The sequence below is a fragment of the Globicephala melas genome, chromosome 10 (assembly GCF_963455315.2).
Source record: "Globicephala melas chromosome 10, mGloMel1.2, whole genome shotgun sequence".
Classification (NCBI taxonomy): Eukaryota; Metazoa; Chordata; class Mammalia; order Artiodactyla; family Delphinidae; genus Globicephala; species Globicephala melas.
In genome coordinates this window covers 9,524,736-9,545,194 of record NC_083323.1, presented here as the reverse complement: position 1 = coordinate 9,545,194, position 20,459 = coordinate 9,524,736, and the positions used below count along the sequence as shown (strand labels likewise).

The 20,459-nt window shown below is 46.7% G+C and overlaps 2 protein-coding genes across 3 annotated transcripts; one reads left to right on the top strand and one right to left on the bottom strand.

Annotated features, from left to right (window-relative positions):
- The first annotated feature begins 4,731 nt into the window (after nt 1–4,731).
- On the top strand, nt 4,732–6,856 carry TOMM22 (translocase of outer mitochondrial membrane 22). Its single transcript, XM_030855947.3, has 4 exons — nt 4,732–4,943; nt 5,196–5,314; nt 5,783–5,900; nt 6,137–6,856. The coding sequence occupies exons 1-4, from the start codon at nt 4,824–4,826 to the stop codon at nt 6,209–6,211; spliced, it is 432 nt and encodes a 143-aa protein (XP_030711807.1). The 5' UTR covers nt 4,732–4,823; the 3' UTR covers nt 6,212–6,856.
- Nucleotides 6,857–8,217: 1,361 nt separating this feature from the next.
- On the bottom strand, nt 8,218–20,436 carry JOSD1 (Josephin domain containing 1). 2 transcript variants are annotated; one of them, XM_030855944.2, is made up of 5 exons: nt 20,361–20,436; nt 19,138–19,957; nt 11,292–11,420; nt 10,969–11,163; nt 8,218–10,307 (listed from the first exon to the last, which is right to left on the bottom strand). In XM_030855944.2, the coding sequence occupies exons 2-5, from the start codon at nt 19,320–19,322 to the stop codon at nt 10,208–10,210; spliced, it is 609 nt and encodes a 202-aa protein (XP_030711804.1). In that variant the 5' UTR covers nt 19,323–19,957; nt 20,361–20,436; the 3' UTR covers nt 8,218–10,207. The 2 variants fall into 2 exon arrangements, with proteins under 2 accessions (XP_030711804.1, XP_030711803.1); XM_030855943.2 differs by having other exon boundaries at nt 20,288–20,400.
- Nucleotides 20,437–20,459: the final 23 nt, after the last annotated feature.

Sequence of the window (20,459 nt, the reverse complement as noted above, 5' to 3'; positions counted from 1 at the left end):
TTTGTTATCGTCATCCCCTGCTTTTAGATGAAGAAACAAGCCCAGCAAGGTGATACAGCTGGGAGGGAAGGGCTAGGACTGAAACCTTTGGAGTCAGGAGGGGCACGTTTGGTTGTCATAGTGACATGGGTCCTGGTCCCATCTGCACCACCACTGGCACCTGAGGGGGCTGCAGCCATGTGGGGCAGCTCTGCAGTGAAGGAGGACTTGTATTTGGGGTGATGAGGGAAGCAAGCCGTTGGTGAGTTTCAGCAGAGGAATGCTATGATTGACTTAACAAAAAAGATCCCTCTGGCTTCTGTGTGGTCAGAACAGACTGAAGAGCTCAAGGCTGGGACCAGGGAAGTGGCAGCAGAGGAGGTGAAGTGGTCAAATTCTAGGCAGGAATTGAAGGTGGAGCCCACCATCAAATTGTAAGTTTGCTGATGGATGTGGTGTGTGATCTGAGTCAAGGATAATCCTATTAATGAAAATGTGTAAGAAATAGGAAAAAGAATCAGCTATATGTCACCACCGTAACCTTTGTTGGTTTATTCCCCCCCCCCCCCCCACTGAAATGCTACGTACTTTCAGGAATTCCTTGGCGGTCCAGTGGTTAGGACTCTGCGCTTTCACTGCTGAGGACCCAGGTTCAATCCCTGGTCAGGGAGCTAAGATCCTGAAAGCTGGGCGGTGTGGCCAAAAAAAAGAAAAAAAAATGCTACATACTTTAAAGATTTACCTTTTTGTCCGATACATCTATTAGGTTCTGCCTAAAATACTTCCTCCTCAAAGCCTTTATTGACCAAATCTACTACTTCTGGGGGCACCCAAGTAAATAGTGCTGTCTACTTGACATCATCATTTGTAATCACTACAATGGTTTTGTAAATTTCTGAGCTGAGTGTCAGATAAGGGAAGAACTGTTACTGAAGAGCTGAGATTGAAAGTTCTGTGGGTGTGAGTGCAAAAAAAATCAGAGGAAATCTTAAGAGTTTGAGGCTTAACAAGGGGATCCTTATGCACAGTTGTACAGATACGGGCTAATGTGTATGTTCTATTGGGGAGGAGTACTTACAGCTTTTGTAAAATTCTCAAAGGGATCTACGCCCCACACTGAACCAAACTGAATTAGGAACTACTATATTACCAGTTTCCCATTCTGACAAGACAGGAACAGGAAAGGTGGAAACCATGGACTTGAGGGATAGGGAATGAGAGGAGCTGGGCGGGGGTGTTTCTAGAACACCTCGTCCGCATCCAGATGGCAGAGTCAGCTTTGTGCCCAGCGTGAGACATTAGCACTTACTTGATGACACCCTTACTTGTGCCTCGATTGAGGCCCCTGGGCTGGCATCAATCTTACCACATGTCTTCTTTGCTGCTACTGAGCATTTCCCCTTGAAACCTTCAGTGAAGGTTTCCCTTCTTCATCTCCAGCAGCTCCTCCTCGAATCTCTTGGATTTGGGGAAAGAAGGTGCCCCTCCCCGCCCCTTTGGGGGTTTTTTGGGGGATAGTTGTTCTGTTTTTCTTGTTCTCATTTTTTTTTTTGCTTTTAATTAAATTGTTTTATGTGGCAAAACGCATAACATAAAATCTACCATCTTAACTATTTTAAAGCATACAGTTAAGTAATGTTAGTACATTCATTCTGTTGTACAGCCATCACCACCATCCATCTCCATAACTGCTCATCTTGTAAAACTGAAGCTGTTGTATACCCATCGGAAACGAACTCCCCATCTCCTCCTCCCTGCCAGCCCCTGGCAACCACCATTCTACTTTCTATGATTTTGACTAAGTACCCCCTGACCTGTCTGATTCCACAGGGCTCTGTCTTTCTCACTTGGCCATTTCTGGATCATCACATCTATTCCTAAGGTTTGAATACTCTGCATGGCATGATTCCCAATATTTTTTCTTATCCTTGGACAATTTTATAAACATTGAAAGAGCTCTTTCAGCCTTAAACATGGATTTTTAGAAAAATCATGTACTGTTTGTGAATATAAACAAAATTAATTGGTCAAAGTTTTCCAAAAACTTCTTCATATTAGCATTTGTGACTTTCCACTTGGCGTTGTCGATGGAAAAAAAAAAAAGATTAATCAGTCAATCTGAGAAAGAAATGGAGGCTTTTATTTGAGCCAAATTGAGGATTATAACCTGGAGAAAGCCTCTCAGAAAGCTCTGAGAATTTTTCCATCTGTTAGAGGTCAAAGCACAGTTATATAAGTTTTTGAGACAGAGTGCTATATGTTAAATGACGTATTATTGACAGTTTACACAATCCAGATCTATGTGTACACAGGGAGTAGTGGGTCATGGGTCATCATGGCCTTCTACAAGAAGGAAGGTTATCTCCTAAGGAGATCTGGTTAATGCAGATGCACAATACACACTAAAGGGGAGGGAGGAGGCCCAAACAGGCAAAGAAAGATTTTATGTTTAAATTTTTCTTGTCTTGCCATAAAATATGAATTTTATTTCATCAGAGTCAATGATGTCTGTAGTTTCCACATAAGACTGCCTTCTCTACCCTTCAAGAGTGTTGGTCTAGGGGCTTCCCTGGTGGTGCAGTGGTTGAGAATCTGCCTGCTAATGCAGGGGACACGGGTTCGAGCCCTGGTCTGGGAGGATCCCACATGCTGCGGAGCAACTAGGCCCATGAGCCACAACGACTGAGCCTGCATGTCCGGAGCCTGTGCTCCACAATAGGAGAGGCCGCGATAGTGAGAGGCCCCCACTTGCCACAACTAGAGAAAGCCCTCGCACAGAAACGAAGGCCCAACACAGCTAAAATAAATAAATAATTTTTTTAAAAGGAAGAGTGTTGGTCTTCCAGCATTTCTTAAAAGAGCCCATAAGAGAATCAAAAGCCATTGGCATCTGATTGCCCTTGCATTTATGTAGAGCTAGCCTGTTACCAACTCTGGTTCAGCTGCTCACTGCTCAAAAGCCAATACTCAGACAAGTGCTGGTTGGAAAAGAAAGCTTGCTTTATTCAGGAGGTCAGCAACCTGGGGAGAAGGCGGACTCCAAAGATTCTGGGAGAATCATTTGGGGAGAGGGTCAGAGTCTTCCTTATCTTCCACTGTGTGCAGACTTTCTTCTGATTGGTTGGTGGTGAGGTAACAGGGCGGTGCTGCAGGAATCTTGCTCTCAGCCTGAGTTTACCATCCTCCACCTGCGTGGGGACCTTAGTTCCTGCAGAAGAACCCAAAGGTTCTGTATATCCCTTGAGGAGGAACCAGGATCGCTGCACTGTTTCTTGACTGCTCCTCCTTTGTTTCTGCTTTCCCTCCCTTCCCTGATTAGCAACTGTTTGAACCTGCCCTTTGGAACTCAGGGAAGGTCAGGGAAGCTGAAAGAAGCCTATTTCCTACAAACAAGAAACAGGGACAGGGAAAGGATTTGTACCTGGGAGGGACCCACAGGATCCTGCTTGGTTTCAAGCCTACTTTAAAAAAAAATTTAAATACATGCAAAAAGTATAATTCATAAATGTACAGGCTGACGAATTATCCAAAATGGGCACACCCGTGGGAACACCACACACGCCAAGAGACAGAACTTTACCAGCGCCCCAGACACTCTCCTGCCTTCCCAGATACACCTCCTCTTCCTCCTCAAAGGGGATCACTACCTTTCTCACCACAGATTGGTTTTGCCTGTCTTTTAACTTTACCTAGTGGAATCAGACAGTAGGCACCCTTTTGTGACATGAAGACTTTTTGTAGTTAGAGCTGCCCTGTCCAGAGATAAAGAGGACTGAGGACTCTATCTGGAGAAAGTGCAAACCCCGCCCCCCCTCCCCGGAATATGTAAACACAGGACAAGTCTCTCAAGTATCAGATAAGGATCAGGACCGTCCAATCCTGAGATTCTTCGGTTCCATGGTCAGTTGTCTAAAGAGGTATATCAAACTACCCTTGTATTAATAACTTGTGGGACACATTATAAAAAGGAGCATTTTCAAATATGGATAATACCTAATGCTGGGGAGGGTGTGGAGAAAAGGACACTTCCATTTGCTATTGTGAAAGTATGTGATATAATCATTCCGAGGGCAATTAGCTAATACCTACCAAAATTTAAATGTTCATACGTTTTGGCCAGCAAACCCACATCTTGAAATCCATCCTCCAGAAATACTTGCAGCAACCCTGTACTGTGCGTCAATCTCCTCATTTCTAAAATGGGGACAATAGGGACTTCCCTGGTAGTCCAGTGGTTAAGACTTGCGGCTCCCAATGCAGTGGGCACTGGTTCCATCCCTGGTTGGGGAACTAAGTTCCTGCATGCGGCATGGCCCGGCCAAAAAAAATGGGGATAGTAGCACCTCAGTGGGTTGATGCAAAGATTAAATGAGCGCCCCTCCCACCCCCGCCCTTCGCACGTACAAACAGTGCCTGGTACACTCTCGCCTTTGTTTTAGTACATTGGGACTGTTTACTTGACGTTTTCCCAGAAGACCAATACATCTCCAAATCTCTACTTTGCTCCTACCAAAAACAGCCCTCAGGGAAATGGAACTGGATTCGTGTTTGTCTACGTGCGATCTCTGGGAGGCTTGTTAAAATGCAGATTTTCGGGCTCACCCTAAGCCCACAGAACAGAATTAACCGCTGACGCACCCCGATTCAGGGCTTTAGTAAGTTTTCCACGTGTCTCACGTTCTCCGACCTCCCGGCCGCCCTTTGCTGAAGGCCGGTGAAGCCCGCCTACCAGAGGGCAGCGCTCTTCCCCAGCTCTCCAGCCTCCGGCTCCCGGAAGGGCGGCTCTGTCCGCCGTCGGCGCCGCACTCGCCTCTTCTCTTCCGCTTCCGGTGTTCCCCACAGCCATGGCTGCCGCCGCCGCCGCCGCCGGGGGCTCTGGGGCGCCGCTGTCCCCGGACGAATTGCTTCCGAAAGGCGATGCCGAGAAGCCTGAGGAGGAGCTGGAGGAGGAAGACGACGAGGAGGTACTGGGCACTGCGGGGCGGAGCGGGGCTGGGAGGGTGCGGGCGGGGAGCGGGGGTGAGGGCTCCGCGTGCTGCAGGAGCGGGACGAAGGCGCGTCGCGGAGCCTGGAGAGGTCCGAGCAGAGGCGTCTCCGGGAGGCGGGGTGAGGCTCCGCTGGGGCCGGGGTGCCCTAGCTCCAGGAGACCGGCATGTCCCGGCGTCGGGGGGTGGTTACCGCTGCTTCGGCCTATATCCGCGCCTCCTCCACCACAGTTAGATGAGACTCTGTCGGAGAGACTGTGGGGTCTGACGGAGATGTTCCCCGAGAGAGTCCGGTCTGCGGCTGGAGCCACTTTTGATCTCTCCCTCTTCGTGGCTCAAAAAATGTACAGGTAAGGGACGAGGGCAAAGACATTGGGGTGTGTCTGGGGTGACTAGGTGCCCTGAATGAACACGGGCTTTGGGAGCCGCAGACCTAGGTTGGAGGACAGCCCGCCAGCTAGATCACTGAGTGACCTTGGACTGGTGCTACTTTAACCTTTCTTGGTCTCTGTTTCCTCGTCTGTAAAGTGAGGGTTCTTATTGGGCAGGGTCGTTGTGAGGATCAGCTCAGATTATGTGATATAATTAATGTATAAGGAGCACTGTGAGAACTCAGGAGGATGTTCAGACTACTCTCACTAGATGTACAGTCTCTAGAACTGCTCCTCCTGTTTCCGGTAGGAGTACAGTGCAAGAGTTGGGTAGAACGCGCCTACCAAGAACATCGGAATGTGCAGGGTGAGAGATTCGGTTACTGGTGAGGTCTTGGTGAAGCTGTGTATTTTTGTCTTGCCGTCGTGCTCATGCTCCCTCCGCAGGTTTTCCAGGGCAGCCTTGTGGATTGGAACCACTTCCTTCATGATCCTGGTTCTTCCGGTCGTCTTTGAGACTGAGAAGTTGCAGATGGAGCAGCAGCAGCAGCTGCAGCAGCGGCAGGTGAGCCCAGACCCTGGGCTTGTTGCCAGTAGTGGAGACATAAGTTGTTTATTCCTCCGGCACCTAGGTAGGGCGGTTAGTGTGCCGGAAGGGATTGGGATCCGGCCCACCCTCCTTTAGGTGCCTGACTGTGCCCTCAGCATTGTTTTCATAGACCTTGTCTGCCTGGACAGGTATGATGAAAATGAGAGCCCTAGGTCTGTACAATGCCTTACACCCCTCCTTTTCTTTTCCAGATACTTCTAGGGCCTAATACAGGGCTGTCAGGAGGAATGCCCGGGGCTCTACCTTCACTTCCTGGAAAGATCTAGATTGTTACTGCTATGTTTGGCCTGTCTTGGTGGGAGAAGTTTGAAAATTCAATAGTGTTTGAACTGCTGATTATTGGATTTTTTTTAATTTTTTTTTTTTTTGAACTTTGGCACATTGATTTATCTAAGCCTGGTGGGGAGAATTCTCCCCACATTGTCTCATGGAGAGACTCCTCACTTGCAACTGTGCCCTCCATGCTCTCCTGACTTATGTCTTCTGTCCTCACTCTGATACGAGTGCAGCAATGCAGATGGTTACTCCAGCTCCGGCCATCCCACCCCTTTCACTAAATTACTTCTGACGGAAGATCTCCTCACTATCCCATTGTGGGGTAGGAACTGATGCCATCGGGAAGGATGTGCCCCTGACCATTAACGACTGTTCGGTTTTTAAGAATGGGGATGTTGGGGAGGGACGTGCACACGAGATAGAATGCATTACAGCTGTGCTGTGAATTTCTGTGTATGTTGGAAAGGATGGAGAGAGGGCTGGCAACAGCTTCAGCCACAACGTGGGGACTGTGGAGGACAGAGCAGGAGCTCATTTCCTCTGCATATTTCAGCTGTTAGACGTGTGTGTGTCTAAAAGAGAAAAAAAAGTCAGTGCTCACTTTTTCTATTTAAATATTAAAAAATGATTCCAACCAAAAATGTCTTCCAAGTGCTCGTCATACATACCTTGAAATTATTTAGACCATTTTAGGACAAAGAAAACTGCCCCTCACATTTTCTCTCACCTGAGCCAGCACCACCGTTTAATACCGACTGATCCCTTAGGCCCACGTTAGTTAAATTCCCAGAGGTAAAGAAAAATTCGTCTTTGACCAAGAACCTCTCTGAGTTCAAGCAATCAGTTTCAGATCCACCAGCAAAGGATTGGGTCCATGTACTTGCACAGTCTACAATGACATTATACAGTTATAAAGGGGGAATTCCCTGGTGGTCCAGTAGTTAGGACTCTGTGCTTCCACTGCAGGCAACACGGGTTCGATCCCTGTTTGGGGAACTAAGATCCCACATGCTGTGAAGCTCAGCCAAAGGAAAAAAAAAGCAAAAACAATAATTATAAAGAACTTGCAAAGAATGACATAGTATTGCTATCTAGTCTGGGGATAGGAAGGTTGCAAATAGAACATCTTAGGTTTGTTCTTTTTGAAAATACAGTTGACCCTTGAACAACACGGGGTTAGGGGAACTGACGCTCCTTGCAGTCAAAAGCCTGTGCATTTCTTTTAAAAATCATTGGCCCTCTATGTGTCTTCTGTCCAACCAATCACAGTTCATGTGGCACTGTAGTATTTCTTGAAAAAAGTTCACGTGTAAGTGGACCCCCAGAGTTCAAACCTGTGCTGTTTGAGGATCAACTGTAATTGCTGATGAGCTATTGACAGTGAATCCAACTGTAGCCCTATCTTTGAACTTTGTAATTTTCCCATTTCACACACATTTTTATTGGCATTGTGCTAGTAACAATACTAAGTCCTTTATGTGGGTTGCTGGAACTATACTATACAATTTAGGAGGTGGTATAGTATTCTCATTTTACAGAAGAGGAAAACAGTCCCAGAAAGGTTAAGTGATCTGTTCCAGGCTGAATAGAAAATGCCTGATCTGAATTCAAATCTAGTCAGTCTGGCTCGGAATCCTGCTATGTACTTGGTGCTGGGGCCTCCCAGGTCCTCTGTGAAAATACATAATCTTCCACCTGTTAACCAGGGAAGAACAGTCACTTGTCAGTAAAGAAAACTTGTACTTAAGATTAGGGTTAGGGTTCTTCATGTTGTGGAGCCTAGTTTTTACAAATTAAGTCGAAAAGTGTCTCGGGCTTTTTCTGAATCAAGTCCTACTTGGTGAGTATTTTGTCTGGATTTTTGAAGTGAGAGAGGTCTGGCCAAAGCACAGTATGTCTCTAAAAGATGACTTATGGTGGTAGTGAATTCCTTCCAAAGCAGCATCATACTAAACTTCACTTTTTTTAATGTACATAATTACAGAATTCAGACAGATGAAATTTATGTATGGAGTTTTCCATTTTTAATATTTGGTTAAACAAAATACATCTTTTGTAAACAAACCCAGCACAAGGCCAACAAAAAGGAATAAAAGCAAGAAAAACAAAAAGCCTAGGGTTGCCCCTTACTGGGCATCAGGGTCAGGCCTGCCCCCTTTCTTATAGGAAGTGGGGCCTTTTGCCCTTGGGCATCAGCATAGGTCCCTGTTCCTAAGCACCAGAATTGGATATGAACAGAGAAACCAGCCCTGAAATGTTTAAGCGTCTTTGCATATATCCCACTGGCTCATGGACTCCCAAGTGCATGGGGACTCCTTTGAAGTGCCGTTTGCACAGGCCCCAGCAGATTGGTGGCGAGGAGTTTCCTTCTCCTCCCAGGAAATGGCTTACATCACTGACAGTGCCAATGGACCCAAGGTCCTGCTTGTGACAATGAGCAAGGTTGGCTGTAACTTCTGGCTGGTGGTGGTTGGAATGTCTGTGCAGGGGCGAAGAGCTCCCTGTGGTGCCAAGCAGGTCTGGTGTAGAAAATGGTGCAGAAGAGAATGCGGCCACTTGCTGAGTGCGGCCACTTGTTACTCAGCATAAAAAATGGCCTTGTTGGATTGAAGATACATGTGCAGAAAAAGTGCTGGTGTAAACATGCACTCCAGTCACAGTGGGGAGAAAGCCTCAGCTTCATCCCGTTAAGCTTGCTCAGGCTGGACATGCAAGCCCCAGGCTGGCTCTGCTATTGGAGAGGTCTGGCCAGTGGGGCAGCTCTCAGACCTGCCGAAACCACTGACCTGTGAGGGCTGGACAGGCCATCCTTGCCTGCCCGCCTGCCCTGAGACAACCACAGCCACTGTGGTGACAGGCGGTGTAGTATGACCCTTACTTCTCCTTTTGTTTTCCCAAGTTACGGGGAGAAAAGTGGCCTACAACTATTTAAAGAGGTAGGGGGCGGGTCCATTCTCAGTTGATCTGTAAAGGAAGCTACAGAGAGATGACAAAGCGTAATGCACATATCCACCCAATGTGAGGGCTCTGCTTCTTGTCACTACAGTGACTCCAAGCCTAGGACTTCTACCCATTCTAGCTGCTCCAGGTCTCTGAAGGCTTATCTTCCCAATACTTTCCTTGCCCAACTCTGTCTCAAACTAGTAGAATTTGATGTCAAAGGCAGTCTTATTTTTTTCCTGATTTTTGCCAGTGGGTCAGCTGGGAAAACTGCCCTTTTGCCTATCTTGTGCCTCAAAGCCTCCTAAACCAGTGCAATGCAGTGAAGTGGGAGGGATGATGCTGGAGTGAGGCGGACAGGCTGCCCATGCCTGCCCCAGCCTGGTTCTGGCCACATCCTCTTAGGTATCTAGCTCACCCTGTCACACTAGAATATCGCAGGATTCAACCGCCCGGCATGGAATATTAGAGAACTTTTCATTATAAAACTCCAAGGATGGCCATAAACCACTCTTAAAAACGGGGTAAGGGCGGCATTAAGGGTTGGAGACAGCATGCTGTACTGCTGCTGCAGTTTTGGAGATGGTTTCCTGAGAGGCCTTTTTGCTCTAAGTCCTTCAAACCCGTCAGCATGGGCTTTGCCTGTACTGTGTCTTCAGACCCACTGGTTGCCAGGAAAGGGGAAGTGAAGGCAGCATCTCCAGGTGAGTCAGAGCAGCAGTGAACTCCAGCAGAGCCTCTGGCAAGTCCTCAGAGAAACGGGGAAATAAGCTAAGACCCACCTTTCTTTCTCCTCTCTTAAATAAAACAAAAGTCTTCCATAGCTTGCCTTAAGCACACAGAGCTCCTACTTTCCTTTCCCAGAACAAGTAACGCTGGTTGGTTCTGTAACAGTCTACATGTCTGTCCTATTGCACTGTCAAATCTGAGGGGAAAAACCCGATGAGATGTTTGGGGACGTGGCAAGGGCAGACCCACTGTAGAGGCCACAGCACATCACAGAGGATTTCGGGGGTTGAGGTGAGGGAAGGCTGGGTAGAACTGTGTTACACATCAGCCCTCCAACTCTGATGGGCCTCCACCTCTTCTGGTACCACCAGCAGGAGTTCACAGTTCTTTCCTCGCAAATGATGTTTTAAAAATTTCCTACAGGAAAAAAGGGTAGATGAAAGAGAAAATGAAAATGCTAGTAAAATTGCCAACTCCAGTAGTCTTGGGGCCACATGTTCGCCAGACAGGACCCTTGTTATTTATACCCTTGGCTGCCCTAAACACGCTCTAGTAGTGATCTGTTCTTGGAGGAGTCCACATTTGGTTACCCCTCAATCTGTCCAGTTAAATTTCCAATCTGAATTTTTGCTCATCCTCATATGTTACTGCCAACAGTAGCCAGTTCTGTGAGGAACAGAGCCCAAAGTACTCTAAAGGACTTATAATTGTAAAAAAAAAAAAAAAAAAAAAAAAAAAAAGAAGAAGAAGAAGGAGTTTCTTCTTTGGTTCCAGGGAAATTTAGCCCCCTCTGGCCCAAATGTTTGCCTTCCTTTCATTGAACTGGCAGCTATACCGTCAAGTTGGAGAATGTTACAATGCCAGTTCTGCCAGACTAGAAAGCCAGCATCCCAGGTAATGGGACTTCTCTACCAATGGGATTTAATGTCTTCATGGGCCATCAAAGATTCAGGTCTTTTTAAAGTCTGAAACCCTATGATTCTAAGTGACAATAAGGAGAGGACCCAAGGAACTAGGAATTTCATTTCCTTTGTCCAAAGATAAGCTCAACTTGCCACTACATCAGCCACACAGGTACCTGAGCTCGCCCTCGCCTCCAATCCATTCGGGCATCTTCAGTTTGGAGTCGAGGTTGTAGTAGGCACCTCCCACCTCTCGAACACAGATCCAATGCTGCCTTTTGAGTGGCAACTTCAGTGGACCCCAACACAGGCTGGAGGGCAGATTCATGATGAAGCCCATAACATTAGTGAGAGCAATGGCGCCGACATCCCTGCAGAACAGAAACGGTGTTGGGCTCTGCAGCAGCCAACTCCCCCGGATTCCCCAGCTGTAACACCACCACTGGCCACCTCCCCGGCTGAATGCCAGTTCTCATCAAGTCAAGCCTGGTTCAATTACCTGCGCTTGTCCCACCAAACAGCTTCATAGCCTTTGGTTTGAAGTGCTGCCATAATGACGTTCACATCGTAGTTCCCATTTCCCAGCATGCTCTTCTTGTGGGGGGTCACCATGGTGTTTGGAGACAACCTGCAAATGTGAAAGGAGGAAAGCTGAGACTTGCTGGTCAACCTAACCCCTCCTGGCCCTGCACTGGCAGGGACAAAAGAGCACTTTACACCACTGCCCCTGGAAGCTTGTTTCCTCCCATTCAAGTAAATGTAACGAGTTCTTACCAAAGTATTTTGAAGTCTGGGCTCCTGCTTCCCTAGGGATTACCTTTCCTTTTATGAAAAACAATAATTCAGTAGCAGTGGGGCCTATCTGCCTGCCATTTAGAAAGTATGTCTCCAGTGAATTCAATGGATACAGAGAATGTTCCACGAAGCAGTCTCATCTATGAAATCCCCAGTCTTCCCATTTCTGCAGTCTTCTTCCTTGCTGATCTTCCTGCCTTGAGACAGCCTTTTTTTTAACATTAAAAATAGTATTTGATAGTTTGATTGCATGGGTGGTATTTCTTACTCTTATTTCTTACACTTTAAATGCTTTCTGTTCAAGGCTTGCATACTTGGTAATCATCAATCATTAAATACTCAAAGGCCTACAGGGGCTCAGACAGGTAACATAAATGTATGAACTGGGACCACATAAGGCAATATAAAGTAGTAAGGCCCATATTAAACTGAAATTCATGAACCACCTAAAGGTATTCTGCATATACACGTGTGTAAAATACCTGAATTAAAAAAAAAACAAAGAAACACAAATTGGAAAAAAATTTTGTACCAGATAAACAAAACTCAACTGCAGTGTGGTTTGCTCACTGGCTTTAAGCCACCTTTGCCCAGGCCTCTTTAGCCACTCCTCCATCTCATGACAAGGTCAGTTCTGAAGGCATTCCCAATCCTATTAATTTGCTTTCATAGGCGGCGCAGGCCAGGACCTGAGGAAAGGCCATCTTGAAGGAAGGGGCAGCATGCCTTTCACCTCTGTGTGAAGGGGAGGAAGGGAAATGACGTGAGTTCCTCAGGAATAAAAGTGGAGAGCGGATGTCTAGGAGGTTGCTAAATGCCATCTCCAGGAGAGAATCAGATCTTTAGGTCAACTCTAAAAACTTAAGAAATCTTATACTCTATATACAGCAACCATACTGATATTTTTCCAACATAAAACATACTCCTGCCACTACTTAAACCCTCCATAGCTCCCAAAGCACTTAAATACGATCTAAACTACTTCCTCTGGCCTGCAAGGCCCTTAGGATTCTGCCGACCTCATCCCTACCTCTTAGCACAAACACCTTCTCTCTGCAATCTGAACACACAAAGCTCTTTCTCACTGGAGGGCCTTTGCACTCACTGTTCCCGCTGTCTGGAATCCTCTTCCCCTAGATCTCCACTTGCTCTGCTCCTCATTTTTTGGGTCTCAAGTGTTATTGCCCTAGAGGCCTTTTCTGACCACCCAACCCTACGTTTCTCCCAGTCATTTCCTCTTACATCCACCTGCTTTAATTTAATTATAGCTCGTGTTACTACTGGACGTGTTTTCTGACTTGCGTGTTTTTCCACACTAGAAAGACAGCAGGGGCCTTCTCTACCCATCACCAGACCTCAAAGAATACCTGGCACGTGACAGGTGCTCGAGGGACGTTTGTTGAAATGTTTTCCATGTTTATTTTGTTTTCCCTCTCTCTTGCCCTGTAAATATTAGCGGACCCTTAAAATAATAAGGGCTTATATGCTAGCCTCCAGAGTTAGCAAAGAAGGGGATCTGAGGACACTAAACTCCACTCTGCAACCAAACTTTGTTTTACCTGTGACAATAAATACCGTTTAGTGAAAACTTCTCTGCCATGCCTGATGATAGATGCTTTCATATATGTATCTCATTTAATCCTCACAATAAACCCGTAAGAAGCTATGAATTATTACCATTTTATGGGTTTAGAAACTGAAGTTTGGTGATTTAAAATGACTAGCCTGTGATCACTTCCCTTATAGATGACAGAACTAGGATTCAAACTCGGGTTTGTTTGAATCCAAAGTTCTGCTTGCTGTCTTACGGCAAGGACTCATGAATCAGAGTGGCTGGTGGCGGTGGGCTGATAAGAGGAAAGGCCAGCTGAGTCCCTTGGCCTGGGCCTAAAATGTAGCTTAACAGGACAAAGGCTCTCAGTGGGTTCTTGGGCACTTGGATTAAATGAGAAAGCCTATGAAAGTCTATCTCAAGATATATCAAGTTACTCTCCCTTCACCAACTTTTCAGTAGCTTCTCAATACCTTCAGAGAAGTCTCCAGCCAGGAGACGCATGAAGGTTCCAGCAAAGAAACTGCTGAGTCTTCCACCTCTTTCACCATCTAACTCCCTACCAAGCTCAAACCTTAGTGCTGCGTTTCCCCGCAATGCGCTCCTCTGAGGATCACAGAGGCATTTAATACAATAGCTGAATGAATCAAGTAAACAGGTTTCCTACAGGTTTTCTTGAAGCCCCTAATATGCTAATATTTACCTTGAGTCTCGGGGAGAGGGTGTACAAAAGGTTTCAGCTCCCAAACAGGTTTGACCACACATTTTTTTTGAGGTGCACCTTCTAGGACTAGTGTTCCAAGTGTCTCTTCTCCTTGTCCTATATCAATCTCAGATTCAAATCCTTGCCTGTCTATTCCTACTATCTCTCCCCTAACTGGAGGCTCCTCACCTCATACCTGTATTTAAAAAAAATTTTTTTAATCTTTTGGCTGCACCATGCAACATGTGGGATCTTAGTTCCCCGACCAGGCATCGAGCCCTCGTCCCCTGTATTGGAAGCATCTTAACCACTGGACCACCAGAGAAGTCCCACACCTGGATTTTTTGACACAGGTTCCTAAATTGACCTCCTTGCTTCCAAGTGCTCCTTCCACCTATTCAGCCTTTATGTTCCTGCCACCTTCACCAAGGTATCATTTCACTCACTTACATAAGAACTGTCAGAGGAGCCAGTTGCCTGGTTGGCCAACTCCAACCCTCCCAGCCCCACTTGACCTGCTGTTTCCCCTTCATTGGGCTTAGTGTACTTCAGGCACCATGACCATGTGGCCTCTCTTCTTTTATCCTAGTTCCTGTTTCAAGCTAAATCCTAAAGCTTCTTCAAGCTCAACCTAACATCCTACCTCTTCCATGGAATCCTTCCTGGCTCCAGTGCAGCAGAAAAAGGAGGGAGATCAGGAGGACCACACACATCTGAGTTCATATCCAAGCAGAATCAATATCAATTCTGAGATTTAGTCTCCATGCCTGTTAGCTTCTCTGTAAAAATGGGAATGATTCCTATCTTATAGGATCATTGAAGAATTCACTTATTTTATACATGTCCAACAAAATAGTAAATTCCCAAAGCAAAGGGGATGACTCATCTCCTCTGTATCTCTCATAGATGGGCATTGGCAACTGCATAACCATGTGTCTGTCAAACCAATCAATATAGGAAATGCTAAGAATGGTTTCCAACTCACTCCTAGAAGAGTGGCCATTTGAATAAGTGGGATCCATCCAGTGTGCCCATTATACCAGTGCTTGTTTTTACTTTGACAATAATCAAGTGCCCACTGTGTTAGCTATTTTTATGAGATTTATCCCTTAATCCTTCCAACAATCTTTTTTTTTTTTTTTTTTGCGGTACGCGGGCCTCTCACTGTTGTGGCCTCTCCCGTTGTGGAGCCCAGGCTCCGGACGCGCAGGCTCAGCGGCCACGGCTCACGGGCCCAGCCGCTCCGCGGCATGTGGGATCTTCCCGGACCGGGGCCCGAACCCGCGTCCCCTACATCGGCAGGCGGACTCTCAACCACTGCGCCACCAGGGAAGCCCCCAACAATCTTGAGATAGAAATTAACCCCATAGTGTAAGTAAGGAAGCTGAGGTACAAAGAGGTTATGGTGACTTGTACAGTCATATACAGCTAGTGAGTGGCAGAGCTAGGATTCCACCTCTAAACCTAAAGCTACAATGAACGGTCTCCTGGATATTTCAACACACTCATCCCACTGAATTCCATGGGAATTCTACTCTGTCCCAATGGAATGTTTTCTTGAGACTCCTCGGCAAACGCCTATTCAGGACTGTCTTAATTATTTCCACGGAAATTCTGGACTATACGCTAGCCTCTCATTTTTGTCACCATAAGCAGAGGTTAGAGCCATAAGATTTGAAGTGATCTACAACTGAGAAGATGGATTCTAGTCCAGGTCTCTCCACTGATGTCTGTGCCCTCAGTTAAGTCTCTGGTCCTCTCTTATAGTTACCACTGTGTCTGGCTAAGGTGATGCTTCAGGTTTGAATGAAAAGGAAATGTGGAAACATGTCATCAAGATTCCTTTTTTCCCTTAATTTTTTCCTTTTTATAAGTTCTGAGGTGTGACCTTAGAAAATATGGCTCAGAACTTCCTAATGTATTTTTAAATTATTAAATACATAAAGCACAGCTTAAATACATAAAGCACAGATCACAGCGCCAGGTACACAAAAGTACTCTGTAGGTGCTGGCGATGATGATGACGAGGAGGAGTCTGTCCAGCCCTTGGATGAGAAAATTTAAATCTCTAGAGATTAACACTCAACACCACCTTTTCTCCATTTACAACCATACCTTTAAATGTGACGCCTTCCTTTAAATGTATGCTCAGGGACTTTTTAATGGGGAGGCAGGAGGGCTTCTCTGTGGTAGAGGATGTTCACCAGTATCTATAATCTCTTAGAGTCTGACCTTTTCTCCAATTGCAGTTGTTCATCCTTTTCAAACCAATGATCTCTTTGTGACCACTATCTTCAAATCCTGGATTGAGCCTGTCACACCTGACTCCTCTCTTCCCTGTTCCTGTGTTGCTGCCGAGTCATTAGCTTAGTCCTGTCTAAATTCCTATTCATTTCTATTCCAGCCATGAGTCATCTCATACCCACAACTGCATTGAAACTCCACCCTGCTTTTGTATTCTGTCTGGCTAAAATTCAACTGCTAGAATGAACTTCCTCTCAACAAATGGCATTAATCAAAAATTGTGTCCCATTTCTACCATTCATCAGCCACATCTTCAAAAAAGCATAGAACTTAAGATCTGGGAATTTAAAATTATCTAGTTAACATTACTGCCAACATTACTCTTCTTTTCTGTTAAAATCCAAATGGATTATCTTTTTCCCTTTAGACTGCTCTGAATTCCATGGTTCTAAATTCACTTAAGTCTTTTCTCAAGGCCGGGTCAATGGATAGTTCTAAGACGTACTTCTCTGCAGCTGAGTCTTGTTCAGCTTGTTTTCTTTACAGTGTGTAGTGGTGCCTGGCATACTGAAGGAAGCTAGTAAATGTTTCTTGTTTAAAAAATTCTATCTCCTCTCCCTCACCTCTCCTCCCTTTGTTTTTTCCTCTCATCCCTTTCACACTTCTTTGTTTCTATTTATCCACACCGAATCTTCCCATATTAAATACTCCATACAGAATTCCACCTCTGGAGTGGTAGGGTACAGATATTCTCATATGTACTGGTCTGCTGTTACTCTGAGGTGGATCTTGTGCTGATAGGTACCTGGGGGAATGTAGTACAACTTGCTAAAGCTTCAAAAGCCAGGAATAGAACTTTGGTTCCATGTGAGTGCTTAGCAAATATTTAGCGTTCTTTCATTCAGGGAAAACATAGCTGAAAAAGTCCTGCTATTATCCACAAACAGCTTATAGTCCACATCTTCAAACCCAGGCTCAACTTCCTAGCAGGGTGAACAGCTACTGATGATGTAATTGCTCTGAGACACCTTCCCAATACTCAGGAAGTAGCAGAGCAGATAGGAAAGCAGGCCCTCCATTCACAAAGCTTGGGACCAAATCCTACAACTAATAGCTCTGTGAACTCTGTTCCCTCATCTGGAAAGATGAAAAATAACAGGATCTACCTTTTTTTTTTTTTTTTGGCCGCACAGCATGTGGGATGTTATCTCCCTGACCAGGGATCCAACCAGTGCCCCCTGCAGTGGAAGTGCGGAGTCTTAACCACTGGACCGCCAAGGAAGTCCCAGGATCTACCCTTAAGATTGGTGTCAGGAGTGAGTTAACACAAGGAAAGCACTCAGAACAGTGCTTTGCACAGAGTGAGTGTTCATCTGTGTTAGTGATCATCATGATGTCAGATCCAGGCCAAATTTAGAGAAGTGGAAAACTTCTGAATGGACACACTGAATCTTGGAATTGACATTGACTAGTGAGTGAAACTGGGCAAATTGCTTAAATGGAAACCTAGTTTCCTAGGATCACTACTGATAAGGTTGTTGCAGGGCTGTCACAGAGTACCAAGCACCAAGCAAGTTCAAGGACTCACTGTCAGTCTTTTTCTTCTCCCTAGACTTCGATTAGGAAATAATCTGAAAATATCCAATTAGGAGAAGAAGATATATTAATGGCTGCCAAAAGGAAGCAGTCTAAGGGACTGGCCTCCTTTCTGCTTTCAGCTACACGACCTAGCAATCTGAGACAAGTTATCTCACCTCCCAGGGCCCTGTTTCCTGAAAAGAGTTAATTCTACTTGCCAGATGATGGCCATGATGCAAAGGACACATCTGCCCTGCTAAGGCATTACTATGGTTATTACTGACACTGGAAAATAATTACTCTCATTACAATTTTGTCAGCACACTGGGATTAACATTCTTTTAAGAGAGGGCCTATGGTTCTTTCAGGGTAAGTGGTCCATACCTATGCTTCATAAATCACCCCAAATAGGTTGTTCCCAGCTGTAATTCAGGCCCTCTGGGGCAATCATTTCATTTCTGAATGGAGTCAGAGAAGGGTCTTCTGGAACTGCCAATACACATTGCTTGAAGAATTCTTGGGCTTTCTCTGCACTGAGAATTGAGCGGGATAACTCTTTATAAGCTGGCGTAGTGAGACAGGCGCACCGTCAGAGTTGCTATGGACAGCACACGTGCTGAACCAGCCACTGCAGAACCATTTCTCATACCCTTTGAGAGAAGAATTTTAGAACATCAAAGCTGACAGAAGAAAGCTGAACTTCTATCAACCTGTCCGGTAGTGTTTGGAAAGTGGATAAGAAAGGCCCTCTAGAATGAAGTAGAAAGGGGAGGGGACCTAGAGTCAGCTTCAAATCACAGCTTTGCTACTTAGAAGCTATTTGGACAAATTACCTGACCTTTCTTTCTGTTTATCAGTAAAATAGAGACAGTAAATCTACTGTTAGGAGAGCTACACAAAACACCATATGAAAAGCACCAACCCCAGCACACGGCCTCGTAGAAAAGCTGAGCGCTGTGTATATACCCTTCTTATGGAACCCACTACATTCCAACCCTGATGACAGGTGACTGAGTGTGTACGTATCTTGTCCCCCTTCTAGACTCTAAACTCCTTGGGGGCAGGACTTGAGAGGAATTAACAGCATAGTGGTCAACAGCACAGCAACAACAAACCTGGATTCAAGCCTGGCTTCATCTCTTGTTATGTTACCTTGGGCAAATTACTGAACTTCTCTGAGCCCTGTCTTTATCCATAAAATGGAAATGACAACACAGATTCCAATGGATTGTAGAAGGGATCACTTGAGGTAACACCACTGAGGCTCTTAGCACTGTGCCCAGCCCACTGTTAAGTGCTCAGTAAATGGTCCTGATTATTCACTTTCCCATTCCTGTGTCCCTTATACCTGCTAACAGCATTTAGCTAACAATCCCTGTTGGTTTGAAGGTTTATGCAGCAGAGACGCTGCCCCACGCGCAGAAATTCAAAAAGAGCACAGAAGGATAGAGGCACCAAGAAGGAGTCCCCTACCTCTGGAAAATCTCTTGCAGCGTGTCCCGGGTGAAGGCATTGCTGTCCTGGAAGACGTTATTGAGGGCGTGCAGAGCACAAAGCTCCCTGCGCTGCTTCTCATGGTAGATTTGTAGGGGTGCAGCCTGGGGCAGCTCCAATGATTCGGATTTGGCCTTGTCTCCTTTCCATGGCACGCAACTCATGTTTTTCGTTTTAGGTTCCAGAGAGGGCTAAAAACACCCCACTCTTTCCTCCTGAGGAGGAATGTAAGCTTCTCAGTCTTTGCAGGATTCCTGAGGTCTACCTTATTTTCTGATGTCCATGATTTATGCTTTGTCACGGGGAGAAAAGGTTGTAATCAAAAGGAAAAATAATCCCCCTCTTCTCAAAACAAAGATAACTTTTGGATTTAGTGTATTTTGCCACCACTGTCGAAGTGCAGAAGTTTTAAAAAATCATATAAAATCTAAGACCTTGTTTTCCTTCTTCCACCCTCCTCTTCTAACCCTTCCAAAAACACACGATTTTCTTGCTGTATTTTCCTTTCTGCAAATGCCAACCAGGCCTCAAGGCAGGAGGACCGAACGGAGTCGGTCACATCGCTCCTTTTCTTCCATTTCTTTGGAACCACAACGCCACTGACTCAGGAGACAAGGCCTAGGTGGTGGATAAAACGCAAATTTCGAGCAGCTAGCGAGGGCCGGCCAGCGTGGGATCGCGGGCCCTGCTGGGGCGTCGGGGGAGGCTCTCCATCCTCTCGGGTGCGGTGGGACCCCGCGGGGCCGAGGCCGGCGCAGCTCCCTCGGAAAGCGCGGACTCTCACCCTCTCGCCGCGGCCCTACGGGGAAGACAACTCCTGTCAGCTCCGGCGGTCGGGTGGGCCGCGGCAGAGGACCAGGCTGCCCAGGGAAGCTACGCGGCGGGTCCGGCCCCAGCCCCAAGGAAGGTCCTGCACTGCGACGGGCAGGCCCGCGAGGGGTGGGGCCGGACAATTCGTCTCGCCCTCCGGGGCCCAGGCCCACCCAGCTCGCCGCCCCCACCCCAACCTCCCCGCCCGTCACGTGAGTGCAAGCCGAGGCGCCCTCCCGCCGCTCCCCTAACCCCGACCCCGCCCGGTCTCCCGCGCCGCCTGGACAGCGTGCGGACGCGCCGCCGGTCGCCCCCTCACCGCTGCAGGCCGCCACCTGGCGCTGCGAGCCGCCACCTGGGCCGCGCTCGGGCGGGCGAGCGAGCGCGCGCACCTGAGCCCGACGTCAGCGGCCCCAGCCCAGCGCGTGCTCCGAAAACGCCCTCCTTCGCCGTCCCAGCTCCCGCCCCGCCACGGCGTCCGCTCTGACGTC